Consider the following 16216-nt stretch of genomic DNA (forward strand, 5'->3'; position numbering starts at 1 on the left):
CCTCTGAAATCGATATGGCGATAAAATTGACAGATCAGTAGTAAATTACGCGGAATCTTGGCCTGTCATAGCTCTGTCAGCAGGAAATCTCTTTTTAATAGTCTTTTTAAGGAGAGCGGAGTTGTGTTTTCTTAGTCGGGGAATGTTGATACAGAGGACGTGTCTGGGGGTGGTTGGAGAAATCGCGCGCCGGTTTGGCTGTGCGCACGGGGACCGGGCCGCGGGATGTGGGAGCCACACAGGTGCGTGGAGGAGGGGGGGAGGCGCGGGGGCGTTTCGGGAGGGATTGCCAAACTAGCCACCTGTCGTTCCGTAGTTTGCAGGACTTCCTTTCATCCGGTCTTCTGCACTGCTCCCCGTTGGCCCAGCGTGCGTCCTGCCAGAAGGCCTGATTGAAACCAACTGCAGGCGGGGGCAGCCCCCCGAACGCACCCCTGGGAAGCTGGTGGGAGTGGAACCGGCAGTGCGTGGGGTTTGGGGGGGCTGTTGCCCCCAGTGTAGCCGAGAGACGAGCGTCTAGACCGCTTCTCGTTCGCGTCTGTACCCTCCTACCCCTGTTAGCGGACCCGGGCGCGTTTTCACGGCAGGGACTGCAAAATCGTTTACCGCCCTCCGTCTCTTGAGCGCGACGTGGGAGGACAGCGGTAAAAGCAAACCGTCCTCGCTACGGCCCCACCGCCTTCTTCTGTTTCAACTGTCCGTCGCTTCGCTGGCCTGCTGGTCCGTGTGCCGTCTGCTCTCCCTTTAATGAAAGTCTGCATCCATTCAGTAAGACACGGGGCTGGTCTCTCCACCACTCGGACACAGAATTCTGAAACGACATCACTGGCATATATTTATTTATGGTGGAACTGGAGAACGCGACCACGGCCTAACCACTCTAATGCCTAAATGACTTTCTCTTCTGTCGTAATATAGTCCTATCCTGGAACGCTTAGGGGCATCCTTAGACATTTAATTTCCAATAAATAACGACTTCTTTGAATGATATACCGGATGTGTGTCCAGGTGGAAAAATCGTTTAAAACCGCCTAGCCAAAAACGCAAATTTCCACATGCGTACACGAAGGTTAAGCCCCGCGTACAAGATCTCTGAAATAATTTATTCATCGTGATAATGTGCTGCTGAATCCGTGACGGGCGACAGTCAGCCTGTCAAGTTTTTTATTTTTTATTTTTTTGGTCTTCTGCTTTTCATAAGCAAGTGAGGACTTGACCCTAAGATTACCTTTTTTTGAATTGTGGTTTTGCCATTTTGGAAATAATGAACACTCTTATTTTCATAGGCTCTGCTTTACTTTGCAGGACAGAGATGTTAAAAATTAAAAAAGAGGGAAAGGAGGGGGGTGGGCGGAACCTTCTGGTGTCCAGCTACGGTCCCCGTGGCATCGGGTGAGGCGCGACACCGCGCGATTCCGCCCGCAGAGCGCCGTCGCTAGCTGCTGTGTCCGTGGGGGCCCGTGGTTGGAGCCCTGGGGTCGGTCCAGCGGACTGGAAGGCCCCGGAAGGCGGCGGGACGAGGCTCGGCGGGGTGCGCTGCGGTGAGACGCCCTCGCCGGAGACCGGAGCGCGGGCCAGGAACCGAGATGATGTCATCGCCCGCGGTACCTGACAGGGGAAGGGAGAAGGGGAAATGGTCGCAGCCGCAGGGCCCGCTGTGTAATCCGGCTGGAAAAGCCCTAATAAGGAGGAAGGACTACGATCAAAGTTGAGCCTGGAGGCACAGGACTGGCTCGCTCGCTCGGTCTTTCGAGTATTGCTTTCTTTGTCGAGTGGGCGCTTCTGTCTGCTCTGTTTGGATTCCAAGTTACGCCTGCCCTCGCCGGCTGTACTGCTCCCCCCGCTCCCCCCGTCTCCCCTCCTTGTGAACGGACATCGACGGTGGTTTGGCGGTTTCCCCCCCGACGGTTGATGACCAGGAATAGCTGACAGGTGCAGGGCAGAGCAACAGTTGGCTGCGTGTTCTTGTTCAAAATATGACAGGAAATACTGTCATCGTGTGTTGTTTTTCTTGGAATAGAGATTGTAACCCCCTCCCCACTCCCACCGTAGGACCACAAACCCTAACCTAACCTTTCCCATTGAGCTCGAGTTCAGCCTTTCTCTTGAAAGTGAAGGATGCCAGTTTTATTTATATCTGCTCTGAGCTGTGAAAATACAACAGAAAACCAAGCGCCAAAACAAGACGAACAAAGCATGAAAGAGAATGGGTTGTTTACATAAATAAATCCCATAGGTTTGTAATTGAGTTGTTATAAACCGCGTATTCGTGTATTGAGACTAATTAAATTCAGAAGTCTGGCCCAGTATGAGCAGATATTTTTGTTTTTGTTTCTGACATTTTGTCTGATAAAACATTGCAACGTATATCTGTCATGTACCCCTACTAGATAGGTCAATGTTATTGCTCCTGACATTTCTTTGTGATTATAAAACATTTGCATCTTTGGTTACAATAATCAAATTCTGCTGGACACAACATTTGCATGCATTTTCTCAGCCTTGGTCAGTGTTGCATGAGGTCACACCAGCATTTACATGTCATTTGGGGTGAGATTATTTCACCATTCAGTCAGACGATGGGAGTCCCCATTCAGATTTTTCCATGGACTTAAGTAAAATTTTATGCGATTTGACTATTTGGTGGAGTGTACAGGTGAGGACTACCTAGCTCCTTTTGACCTCACTAAAATGAATTAACCTCTCCAGGTAGGTTGTGCTTGTGAGAAACATGAGCCATTGGAGAACAGCTGTGGGTTGTCCCTTCAAATTCCTTGTGTTGCGTTCAGAGGGTTTGCCTCCCTTTGGCTTTCTATGCTTTCTGCAAGAAATGTCATAAGTCATGAGTGCAGTGCAGCTTTGGTAAAGACAAGACAAGATGCAGAAAAAATAATGGTAAATGCAATTTGGGCATCTCCGATGTGAACACTTGTTGCCAGAATTCTTAAATGTGTAGCTTTTCTTGGTTTACAAAATTGGTTTTCTGTCCTACATTTGGGAAGTCATGGAAGCTAGAAAGTGAGAGCAGAAATACTTATTGAATCTGAATTTATTTGGTTCAATATTAACCTTTTTCCTCTCTAAGCACAAACCGTTTACTTTCGAGAGAAGCTGGACTGCATCAGCTTAAACAGATTTGCATCATTAAAGACGTGCTGGAACGGCCAAGGTTTCTATAGCCAAAGTACACACACAGCATGATTTACAGTCTGACCAGCCTAATTTTATATTTTTTTAAAGCTTAAATGATCCCACAATCATTTTACTAGGCTGTTTATCAAGGGCAAATGCATAATAACATCAAGAGAAATGTGAACATTATCTCTTAAATGATCTGCATCTGTTACCTCTTTAAATATGTTTATTTGCAATTAAAATGCAGTGGTTAACATTTTATGCCGACTCTCTTCCTCAGAGCTACTATAATCTTTAGTGGCGGGGGTGTAAATTTGGCCTTTTCTCCCAGGTACAGGCCTCTGGTTGGGTGTAACAGTACACATATTTGTACTCCAGACATTTTGTTCAGCTTGAGCGAACTGACCATTCAGTCTTGCAATAAAACGTGTGCAGAACTTTTTTTTTTTCGTGCGGAGCTTAAATTCACAACTTGAAGTTTCCCCCGATTACTTGGTATGAAGTGCCTTGTTTTGTTCAGCATGAAATTATGGCCAATTTGTTAGTTTACATTTTCATAATAAATGCTCAGAAATGTTATTTCGGATGTCTTCGTTTTCATTACAATGCAGTCAAAGCCGAGGAACAAAAGGAAGTGCCAATATCACAGCCCTAATATCTGGTCATGGAGGTTGTCTGTCACCGCCAGTTGTTGAGACGACAATAACAGAATTTACGTGCTGAAAGAGAATTACAATAGGCAGAGATCAGTTGATGCCTTGTGTTGTTTGCTGGCTCTGTGGCAGCCTGTTTTATGCCAGTGCAGTGTGTGTATGGGGAAGACTGAAAGAAAAAAAACCATGGCAAAGCCACAAGTTGACAACACCTGCGTTTTGCCCCTTTACCGCCACAAACGTCAGTCTGTGATTGTGACTGACTGAAATATCTTGCCAAAGTCTCCCCATCTTATCAGCGGGTTTAAAGACATTTGGTCCTGGGAGATAATGCGGGAGAAGGAAGAAGAAGAAAAGTGGTTTAAACGGTCTTATTACACTGTTGGAAGTTCACAGAATACATATTGGGCAAGATATTACCAACTGAAACCAGATGTCTGCGCTGGAGTTATATTGTGCCTTCAGACGGAGTGTCACACGCCGAGGTGCGCTGTCTGTTATGAGAACGGCAAAATTGCTTTCAGTTGTAGCCACCCTCATACCCGGTCCCAGTCGCTCACGGCAGCGTCTGGGAATCTGTTTTGTGACTAATGCTCAACGGTAAAAAATGTCAGTATTTGTTGAGGTTTCTCATTTTACTTCTGGTATTATTTTTGTATACTTCTTATATTTATGGCATTATGATGGTGTGTACTGTGCATTCATTGCGATGATGGTACTGGTGTTATCGTGGTGAAGTTATAATTGTTATGAATTCATTGCAGTGGATGATACTAAGTAGGACTGATGAGCTGAATAAGTGTGGCAGACACAGACACGTGCACACAACCACACCAAAGCGCCCTGTAGTTTGTTCCGTGTCCTGTTTTGATGGCACCTGTCGCCTGATAAGTAGCTTGTGCTTTAGCCCATGGCAGTGCGAGAGACCATCAGAAAAGTGAGCACGGCGGTCGAGCGCAGCGGGTTCTGGACGCGACAGGGGAACGGAGGACGGACGCAGCGTCCCCCGAAAGCGGGAGGATCGTCGAGCGAACAGCTCTCCCTCAGGCGCGAGTGCGGTAGGAAGCAGAGGGAGCGGGGGGGGGGAGAGATGAGAGTGAAAAGGAGAGCGAGAGAGTGAGGAATTCCAGAGGTGCGGTCGCTTCCTCCATAGCCAGACGGCCGGGTCGGGGACGGGCAGGCTGCCAGGGGGCCTACCTGCGGATCCCATCTGCCCCTCAGCGGCGTGCAGCTGGCCGTTTAGAGTGCCGCCTGAGTCAGGGCAGGCCTGTCACTGTCAGCGGTCTTTTAATGGGGCACTTTGTGCAGTCAGCCCCACTGCTCACCACCCCCACCCCCGATTGACCACCTGTAAGAGGCAGAGGCTGCGCGAGACCGGCAGTTGGTTTTCAAACCCTGTGCAAGTTTGTGACTTGATGTGATGAGATGGTTTTTCCAGGTGGATTTCAAGGAAGATAGAAAGTATGAAAACGTACACATAGCTTGATGATTAGCGTAATGGCAGACATTCAAAATGGCCTAATCCTATATTTGCAAATATGCATTTAGTTAAAAAGACAACAGTCTGGGGAAACTTTGCAAGGTAAAAATGGCCTGGAATGTGATTTTCCCCTCTCTTTACTTGTAGCCTAATTTTACATAATTGAATTGCACATTCAAAGATGAAGAATCATGTATTTTATTTAGCATACGATTTTGAATTAATATTTCAAATGCAGACATTTTTGCGACTACGAATGGAGTCGTGCATTTTACATTACGAAATTAAGAATATTCCCAGTTTTTTTAATTCACAGATATTCTGAATATGCTCTGTGAGGAAAGATGGTGACTGAAATGGACTTTACTATTCCACAGTGAAGGAATTATATTGCACATACTAAAATGAATTAGGTTATATTTAATATGATACCTGATATGCTTGCTGTTGTAAGTGACTGAATTTGGTTTATACAACGATCTATAATGGTGGTGATTTAATAGTGATTTAATAGATTTTGTTCCAGTATGTTGTACCCAAAGACGCTTATTTCCAGGGTAAAATGCTGTATTATCAAGCCTTTACACCACTTACAGATTCTCCCCGTTTTAAAGTGAGTACCAACCCTGGGAAGTTGTTGTTTGCAAACAACTTTTAGATTAGTTTAAATTTAAATGTGATAAATACAACAAGGCTGCATTATTAATGTGCCATAAATCCAGTTTATAGTCCAGCGACAGAGCGTTTCTGCTATGGATGCTGCTGGTCGTAGCAATGTTTGGTTTATACTCTGGGCGACTGGAGTACATTTATGCTTTTTGCTAAGGACAATGACCACAGTCTGTCAGGTGACAATAAAACTTTCATAAACAATCTGCGTGTCTTTCACTGGACTATAAACTGGCCTCAAGAATTAAGTTATCTCTCTCTCTATCAGTATTTATGTAAGCATAAAATAAAATGGTTTGATGAATATTAATCCAAATTTAAAGAAGTCTGCGATCAGTGAAATATGAAATATTTATATTCCTTTATTGAGATTAATATAAATAAAACTAAACCTAAAATAATTACCTGGAGAAAAGGCTCTGAATTCTAAATTGCTTCAGAAGTATAATTTGGCCTTGATGCTGGACATAACAAACACTGGAGGATCTGCCACCACTGTAAATCCACAAAGTTCTTTGCTCTCGGTAGACGTGTAGTCTGTTTAGTTTAACAGCTAGTTTTAGTTCAACCTCTGGGCAGACTCCTTTATATGAATTAAATGGGATTTGTTCAGTAAAGGTAAAACTCCTCATCAGGAGGAACTCCCAGTTATTGATTTGGTTATGACTTTTGGTTATGATTGGACAAGCGTGCTATACAATATTAGGAGCTCTTAATGAGCTCTGTGTCAAGCTGAAGGTTCAATTTAATTGTTCAGTTTTGTTAAAAAGTTTTCAGGGGAGGAAATCGTGTTCTGGTTTTGTGTCACTGGTATTTGGTTCTGTTGCATGTTCTGTCTTTCTTGAGTGAATTGGCATGTTTTGTTTGGTCCTGTTGTGGTTTCCTCTTATTTACTGATGGACATAGCAGATGTGCTTATCTCCTAAAATTTGCCCAAATGTTTTTTCCAGGTTTAAAAAAAATGAAATGTTTAAAGAACTTCAGAAAGCATTTACACGGCCGGATTTTCACTGGTGCAGTTGAGGTAAAGGAGCTGGCTTGAGGTTATTGCAACAAAGTTACTCAAAGCGGAAGTCAAATCTAAAAGCCTCAGGGCCTGAGGCTCGCTGAACGCAATTGCAAAAATTCTGATCGTCGTCTTGATTTCTGATCAACGTCATGATATCTTAGCCGCAGCTGTAATTTACTTTGAGACAGTGCGCTTTCAGTACTGTGTGTACCGATTAACTGGAGGGCGAGCTCACTCTCTCTCTGAGCTTGCGTGATTCGTAACATGCGCCTGTTTCAACAGTCTCGTCAAACTTTCTAAGGAGAGCTGAGGAGCAAGGCATCCATCTTTAAAGCGGGCTTGCATTAATAAAATAGGCTTGCTTTTTATTTAGACACTACACCAGACAACCCATAAATATGTCACTGGTCTGAAGTTGAGCATTGAGATGCGATGGAAACATAGGTTTTTGCGGATCTCCAGGGATAGGTCAGAAGGATTTTGATCCCAATCTGTCATGGCTCTGTTTCTCATTTGAGGGAACATAGCAGGAGCACTGCTGAGATCTCTGTGGTAGCTTGAGTGGACTTGCATTATATATGTGTTACTTAAAGATTTACATCAACAGGATCAAATTTTAAAATCTATAGCCATACCTACACAGTCAAGTACACACGGACACACACACACGTGTACACATGTGTGCACACACAAATAATTAGATAAATTAAAAAGGATAGTATTTTCCTGGACTGGACACTGTTCAAAAGCAATCCCCAACTCACAGAACCTGAAACATTTTCACTGTACATATGTATTTTTTTCAGTAAGATTTATTTATTATTTAATACTCAAGAACAATTAAAACAGGGAATAACCAATGTGCTTGAAACTAGGGTGTTTGTGAACATATTTTATTTTGTCCAATATAAATGCAGCATTTTATTTCAAACCAAATATTCACCATTCGATACAGAACGCCACGGACACGTTAAACCCAGCAGGTAGTGGTGAGAAACTCAGCCCCGTGTGTGAAACTCTCTGGACGAAAGGGCGCAGAGCACGACACTAACGTGTGTGAAATGCGTGCCGTGACTGAGGCACAAGAACAGCTGGACCCCCTCCCTCCCTCCCTCCCTCCCTCACAGGCAGGAAACAAGCCACGGTGCCCTCGCTGATGTAAATTTTCTCCTCAGACAGATGCTCTTTTTTTTTTTCTTTTTTTTTTTTGGTGGAGTACCAGAGACGTGGGTGTGTACACACCAGGCACGCGAACGCTACGAAGTCGTCTGACGGCGCGTCGTCCCTCCGAGGCGTCTGTCCGTTGTTCCGCGTCGCCTCGCTCCGTCCGTCCATCCGCATTTCATTTCGGAACGTCGTACGCTCAAAAGCAGGACTTTTTTCGTCATTAAGGGATTATTCTGTTTGGCGTGTCTTTAATGATGCATGAGTGTACCAAGTTTAGAATGGAAACAGAACCCCTTGTCAGACGCACTGGCAGTCCAGGAATCCCAGTGTCTGTCCAATCTGAGAATTCCACTGGCAGCCGAGCCGTCACGTCCCAGATTTTTTACACATTTAAATATATATATTTATTTATATTTGCATATATACAACTGATACATGTCTGGAGTTTGTTTTCATAACAGGTCCGTGCTGTTTGCGTTGCATAGTTCTGTCTTATTTTGCGATTCCGTTCCTGTTGGTATTAACTTCTTAGAGCTGTTTTTCTTTCTCTGTCTTTGCTCTGAAAGAGAGAAAAAAAGGTAGTTTTTTTTTTTCATTAGTGCAAATAGCCACACAGCAAAAATACATTTTAAAAATAAGAACCTGGATGAATCAACCATTTTTTTCCAAAAGTGAAATCTCATCCAAATACAGATGGCGTTTAAAGAATATTTCCGTATTGATATTCAGGGAAAAAATGAAATCGGAGATGGTGTGATTTGCCAAAGATGGTCATTCGTTTATCAAAAAGACACACGACCCCTTTGACTGGGAGACAAATCGGCTCACGGAGCAGGGCTGCATTTCCTTGACATCCTAGTTTTCTTGCGCTGAAGGGGGCCTCGGAAAGCAGTTCATATTTTCTGTTCTCACCTTCCCCTGTTTTCGGGCGCACCTGGCTTAAATTACTCTCTGGCCACGGTGAGAACGCGAGTCTCTGGAATGTCATTGTTTCCTCCCGTATAACATCTGATGTTGGCTGGTGCTCGTAGTCAAAACACGCCACTTAAACAGTAAGTGAAATTAAATCTCGTTTAAAAACATATTAAAACTTTCTCCTTTTTTTCCTTTTTCTGTGCCACTTTTAAGTGGCACTCAGAAACCTGCAAATCGCTTGACCCAAACTAACAGGATTTTGTGTAACGTTTATCTTTCATATCCTGTGTTTGGTATAATAATATTTTTTTCATCTTCACCAGTCGAACACCTTCACCTTATTCGAAAACCTTATTAGACCTTATTAGTGAATTGGAAGGAGATTAAGCACTTGCCATATTTTCTTTAGTTTAAGTCTGAGGGGATTTCTTTCATAAGTAGGCAAAACTTTTCCCCCCCACCAGAGATGTTACAGTCATCATCACAGAATATTAAATTACCATGTATAGAATAGAAGCAAGTTTTTTTTTTTTTTCCCCTCTCCATCCTAGTTGTCACCTAAGACTTTCAACACAAATATTTTGTTTGGTCCTGGCCTGACAGGTAATGTTGGCAGATTGGTAAATGGTTACAATGGCAGGACTTGTCAGCTGCTCCTTGTGTGTGTGTGTGTATGAGGTAAGAGGGGGATATGAGTTTCCAGTCCTGTAACTCTACCCCAGCCGATGACACGTCTGTTTGGGTTATTGAAAGCAGCTTCTCTCTCCCAGCCCGAAACTGCACGTATCACACCCCTAACCGTGCCGATTAGTTCTGATAATGTTATTCATATGAAGGGGATTACTTGAAATTTTATCATAGAACTGGCATGGTCTCAGTGTTCGCCAGTGTTATTTTAAGAAAGGTCATAATGACATAACTAGTGTTATTATAATATTTGTGTTTATTTATTTAGCTGCATTTAAGGGTTGCAAATATCATTTACTTGACTAAAATAAATCCTCTAAATGGCTACTGATATGACGCTGATATAGTATGGTATGTTTATACATTTAATTTGCTCAGTGCATTCATGGAACAGCACATAATTACTATGATGGGACTCATAATGACAGCTGCAGTAAATAACTGTAAACCAGTGCATTTAAATCTGTGCCACATGGATTTTCTTTCATTTCTGAGATTCTAAAAACACAGGTCTAGCCCATATATACTTCTATTTTTACTTGCTTTCTTAAAACTGCATTTATCTTCTTCCAGCCTGGGTCTTTTGTCCTACATTTTGTGCAATATTTCTAGCTGTTCCTATTGGTGTAACGCCTAATTTGTTCACAGTTGCAATGATTGACTCCTGTCGCCCGGTGGATCAGCCTGATATAACAGCCTCCATATGTCGATAATGAAAGCACTCACGCTGCTAATTACAGACAGTACGAGGCGTAGTTTGAGCAAACGGCTTTGGGACTTGGAATCACTCCTTACCCAATTAGTAATTTACCCGGTTACCACAGCGGGGAAAGTAATATGTCAAGTCATTTTCACCGCACAGAAGTAGTTTCCCTCATGCTCGTGCTGAACATTTACATTTGGCATGTCTGTCCCTGTGTGTATGCTTGTGTAATCCCCCGTCATTCTTCTGATGCCAGACCATCGCCTGTTAAATATATTAGAGCGAGAGAATGCACCTTTTTCCTGATGCAAGGCAATCTAGCATTCTGCATTTTTAGAGGCTGCATGCTTTTATTTAAAATCCCGACCTGGACAAAAATAGAGCCATACAACTTGGCCTTACAGAAGTCTCTGGGCTACAAGGTGTTATTTGATTGCATCTTACCGCTGCCTCGCGGTCAGTTTTATTGTACATCCTCTCCAAACGAGCAAAAGCTGGAAGGCCTTGGTGGAAAAGTGCGGTTTTTAAAGCCCAAAATATTAAACCAGAGTATGAATTTGTTTATGTAGAGAAACGGAGGCCTCTGCTACTCTGTTCAAGATGGATGCAAATCTTTGCCAGATGTGTAAAACCGTACACTGGAGAAGGTATGGGGTTTGACAAGACGACCCACAAATGAGGGGAGTGGGTCGAGATGCGGGCACTCCTGCCTGGGCCAGCCCGGCCTCCCAAATCCGATGAGTGCTCCGACTTAGGCACCTTTGATGTTATCTTAACGTCTGACAGGCAGTGAACAGTAATATTAATGCTTCATGAGGTTAAGATTATGGTAATAGTTGCCTTTTTTTTTTTTTTTTAAGTGTCAGGGTGACGTGCAGACAAGCGCCAGTTCCAGTCGTCAGTTTTCATCTCTGTGTGGTTTTGATTTTTGGGACTCCCCCTATCCTCAATGACCCTTTTGCCCCGACAGCGTTGGAATACGGAAATATATTTTTTGGCGCCTCTTAGCTATACGTTTGATATTTGAAATCCTTCAATGCGTTTCCTTTTTATTTCGCTTACTTCTTACTCCCCTTTTTCAAAACAATAAAGAAACGATCTTGGCTGAATAGGGCTTTCATGGGGTAATGAGCTCTAAATATGGGTAAGGAGTGAGTGTGGTTTAAAGTGAGTGGTTTTAGCTCTTAAACCCAACTTCAAAAGAAAAAGGCCAATCTGTTTCGAATATCAGCCCAACCAAAAATTGTATAGACAAGGCTTTAATATTGCATAAAACACTTAAAGCACTATTATCTCATTTGCTGGTTTACTCTGCCCAAAAGAGAGAGAATTGCTTCCAGCCATGAGAATATTGTCCATTAGGATTTATTGTTAATTATATGACCTGAAGTTGCATTATTTCCCTAATAAGCATCGAGTATGCTAAAACAGCGCACTAAGAGCTCAACGTGAAACAATTTAATAAAGCAGGCTAATTAAAACAATTCATATAGAGATTTTTGAAAATGGACAAAACTGGAATATCATTTTATATATCAATATATCAGTTTCGCTCCAATACTTCACAAGCCAAAGAGTATGTGCCGTTTTCGAGAAGCGGTGTGTGAAATGATAGAGCGTGTCCATTCAGTTGTGGCCCTGTGTACAGTAGTTTCTGGAATGTTCCGCATGGGTTGTTGGCTCCCTGGGCACAGGAAGGCCTGTGTAAAAATTATTAGAATTTATGCAGATCACAAATGACCTACTTAAACTATAAGCAAAGCAGTGTGACTCTCTGGAGCACAGGTGTCAGTCTTTTAAAATGGTGTGAAACTGATTACCAGAAATATTCATTTCTGTCGACGTGACTGTGCCTCGTGGACTGATGGCTCAAACACCACAGATATTTTGGCATGAAAGCTGTATTTCATCATGACCATCTACATTTTGCAACTTCCTTTGCTAAAGTTCGTCTTGACTGTGTTGTAATTATATAAGTATTAGGCAGGTACACATATAATGTGTCGAATTTGCAATTTAGCATTGCTGCTACCTCGGCTATCAATTTCGGAGAGCACAGACAAGCAAGTCAGATGCTGTTTATCACACGATAAGTTACAAGCGGGCTGTAATCCCAGCAGACTGAAGGCCTACCAGCTCTGGGTGACACTAGAGCCAACTGCATTGCCTCGCAGGGCTGCTGGCTGTGTTCATCACAAGCAGGGACCACATTTAAAACCAGACTCTGGGGCTCTTCCATGCACTAGAACAGTGCTTTAAGAAGATGTGCCACCTGGCAAGCCCCTTGCTTTAATGTTTATTCGATCTACATATCTGTACACCTTTCAGTTGTTTTTCAAATATTTGCATTTGCTAATTTCATACAGCCTATGTTCACTTAATAGAACAAATACCCTGTTAGTGAAATTAAACAAAATGGAGCCTGTTTTACTTCCAGCTTCTGTAGAAATGAGAATTTGACATTGACTAAATACTTATTAATACATAGATGTAATTGAAATGTGTGTGCATTTTTACACATTCAGATATCGTGCCAATACCATACTACTTCTTCAAACTGGAGGAAAAGCATGTTTCTAATGTGTAGCATGTTGAAATTTAGCTGTGCTTTAAAGTGACGTAAATAATTGAACATCGACTTTGTTTCATTGAAATAATGATGTTCTGACGTCCAAGATACACATGCTTAAATCAGATATTTAGGTTGAGAAATACCTTATGTTCTAATGCAGTTCAGCTGCCAAGAATATGAAGCAGATTTTAGCATGTGGTGAGTTTACTTTGACAGCATTATTACTTAAAAATCAAGGAAGCCTCTGGATTTAGGATGAAATCTCCTGGGACGTCACACTGGTAGTCTTGGGAAAACTGCAGATGACCAGGATCGACCTTCTGCATCCAGCTTTTTAGCTTTGTGTCCTGTGATTTAAATCATGCCAGCATGCTTCTTGGTGTCACTTCAGAGGAAATTCAATGCACATTTCTGCTCGATATTTTGAGTCTCCGTTTGATTGACTTTTACTACGGAAATGCTTTCTGGAAGCGTTTTAAGTTCCGTTGGATAAAATAGGCTTTGTGGTCGTGATTTAACCAGAAATGGTATGGAGCAGAAACTGGAGTGTATGGTATATTTCAAATTTGAAAACCCTTGGCGTGTGAGTCTAAATTACAGTTCCCTCCTTCCCTCTGGCATTTGTGCTCTCTTATGCCTGAGCGTGATACTGTGTTTTATTTTTAATGTTGTGCGGTGTTAGTTTTACAATCTTTGGTCAAGTGTTTACAGAAGAGTACAAGTATGGTACCGAAGTTTGTCTTCTGTGAAGTACTATGCCCTGGCAAGCAGAAGTATTTTGTCCTTCAGTGCGAAGCTGCTTATGAAGCAAAGCATGACCCCATTCTTCTGCCCATCTCGAGGGCTGACCCCAAAGACCCCACTTGCCCCTCACGCCGGGGGAAACAGGTGTCCATGCTGCTTTGCAGCTCGTACATTTACCGCCTGCAGGTGCATACAAAGTGCCGTCTGAGCTGAAAGCTCTGCGGTTAAAAGTCAAAAGACTGTGAATTATTGATAATGTGGTAACTTGGTTGCATTCATTTATGAAAGACAGATTTGAGACGAGAGCTTCCAGAGAAGCATTACCTGAGGTACCAGGCACAAATTATATAAAACATTACTTTCAAATCTTTCAAATGATTTGTTTTGATTCATAAATTGGATCTTGAATTAAATAAATTGAATTGCACAGTAATCAACACACACCTTTTCAGGGTTTTAATAGAAAGAAGTCATGTTAAATCTTCTCCTGAGGCATTTTTTGTGTAGACATGTCGTGTGCATGGGACCCTAGGATGGGACCGGACCGCTTAGCCGTCAAAGTAGCAAATGGATAAGTGGGATTATCAGTGCCCTTGACCTCAAGTCACTTCAATGGCTTGGAAACACAAAGTGGCTGAACCCTGGTTGGGTTGGTAATGCTGAAGGAGCGGTAGTGGTAAAGCAGCACTCACCATCCTCCTCTGGTTGCTGAGGCAGAAGGTGCAGATCTGCTTGGGCTGGGAGCTGTCGGAGTCCCGGCCCGGCGAGCTGTGGTGGTAGAAGGACGAGGTGGTGTGGCAGGGCTGCCCGTCTCCGCAGGCCTCGCCCACCAGCAGGACGTTGCCCAGGTGGGAGATGTAGCTGGAGGCCAGGCGCAGGGTCTCGATCTTGGACAGCTTCCTGTCGGCGGGCTCGGTGGGGATGAGCGTCCTCAGGGCGGTGAAGGCCGTGTTGACGCTGTTGGTCCGGTCCCGCTCGCGGGCGTTGGCCGCGTTCCGCTGCCGGCCCATGCCCATGGGGGGCAGCAGCGTCTCCAGCAGCTTCCGCTTGCGGCCCTCCTTGACGTCGTAGCCCGAGCCGTCCAGGCGGAAGGACTTCTCGTCCGACCCCGAGCTCTCGCTGCCGTTCTCCTCGTCCTCGGACAGCATGCTGATGTCGGAGTACAGGAACCTGCTAGGGGCCGGCCGCACCATGGCGAAAGACATCTTTTTCCCCCCTTCTCCGTCCCTTCTTCTTTTGTCTGGTTAACGTTTGTAAAAAGAAAAGGCAACTGTGGAGCCACTACTTCTCTGGCGTGCGCATGTGTGTTGGAGTGAGCAGCCGTTAATACTCCAGTACCTTTCGCTTATCCTGAGGACTTCAGTACAGTCTGACCGCTCATGGTTCTCACGTAAAGTTCCTGTGTGGTTTCCCCTTCTGTGGAAAAGAAAAAAAGAAAAAACACTCCCGGTGGCGGCTGGCTCTTTGTCAGAACGCCCGCGTCTCCGCTCCTATCGAACGTGTCTCTCCTGCTACGCAGATGCACGTGTGATTTCTGTCTGAGTGTTTCAGCATGGTTTGGGCTTTATAGCCGGTGGGAGTGTCTGGTGCGTTTCTCCCCCCTTCGCTGCGTATGCAAATCCCAGGGCTGGCCGTCTGAGCCAGAGTGGATCTGCTCTGTTACTACTGATACACTTTTAACCCTCTAAATGCTGCCTGTGCTCGGGTAATGCGTATAGCCTCTTATTTTATTTATTCATTTCTCCTTTATTTAACCATTGAGATGGTTATCTCTGGCCAAGGGAGGAGCAAGCAGAGACTACAACATGAAATTCAAAACAATACAAAAGAACAACACAAATGACACATTTGTACAAGCCTCTGTGATTAAGTGTGTAAGGAGACTGTCTGCTGTTAGTGCCTTCACAATGTTCTTTACATTTTAGAAACTGGGCCCGCTGCTGTTCTGATTAAGAAGGGAATATACACGCATGCACTAGGCACAGCCACACACGTACACACATGCCTGCGCACGGACACAAAGTCTCAGATGCAGTGCTCACTAATCTTCATTTGAGTTCCATCAAATGTTTGACATTTAAGGTTGAATATCACCGGTGCAAAGGATTAACTATTGTTTTGATGTGTATGTAAGCGTTAACTCACAAAAAAAAAAATCAGTGTCAAAATACATGTGTGGTTAAATGATACAGAAAACGTGTTGTCAAGTTTTGCGTTGTCTTTCACCGAGGCAGTTTTAATAAAAATCTTGTGCTGCAGTAAGATTGGCTTTGCGGGCTTAGGTCATCCGCAGACAGCCAGGCAGATGTTCCCTCAGTAGCTCGGTCGACGTGATAACAGATGGAAATGCGAGATGGAAATCGCTCTGCTGCGCTTTCTGCCATTAACCCTCGAGCTTGGTCATGCTGTTCAAACCAAAATTTAACAAAATAACGCAAACCGTGCTCCCTGCTGGGAAGTATGTCATCTGCACCTGTTCAAA

The 16216-nt window shown here is 43.8% G+C and overlaps 2 protein-coding genes across 2 annotated transcripts in view; one reads left to right on the forward strand and one right to left on the reverse strand.

Moving 5' to 3' along the window:
* Positions 1–16216, forward strand: part of bop1 (BOP1 ribosomal biogenesis factor) — a 65223-nt gene that overhangs the window by 18511 nt on the left and 30496 nt on the right. The window lies entirely within an intron of this gene.
* On the reverse strand, positions 8080–15258 carry scxa (scleraxis bHLH transcription factor a). The gene is made up of 2 exons (XM_061256025.1): positions 14427–15258; positions 8080–8672 (listed from the first exon to the last, which is right to left on the reverse strand). The coding sequence occupies exons 1-2, from the start codon at positions 14937–14939 to the stop codon at positions 8634–8636; spliced, it is 552 nt and encodes a 183-aa protein (XP_061112009.1). The 5' UTR covers positions 14940–15258; the 3' UTR covers positions 8080–8633.

The sequence above is a fragment of the Conger conger genome, chromosome 9, assembly GCF_963514075.1.
Source record: "Conger conger chromosome 9, fConCon1.1, whole genome shotgun sequence".
NCBI lineage: Eukaryota > Metazoa > Chordata > Actinopteri > Anguilliformes > Congridae > Conger > Conger conger.

Bases quoted from the DNA above. Each gene is read 5' to 3' on its own strand.
- scxa (XM_061256025.1), bottom strand. From the start codon at position 14,939: ATGTCTTTCGCCATGGTGCGGCCGGCCCCTAGCAGGTTCCTGTACTCC. The intron at 8,673-14,426 runs GTGAGTGCTGCT...TCTCTCTTTCAG, and splicing joins TCAGCAACCAGAGGAGGATG to AGCAAAGACAGAGAAAGAAA.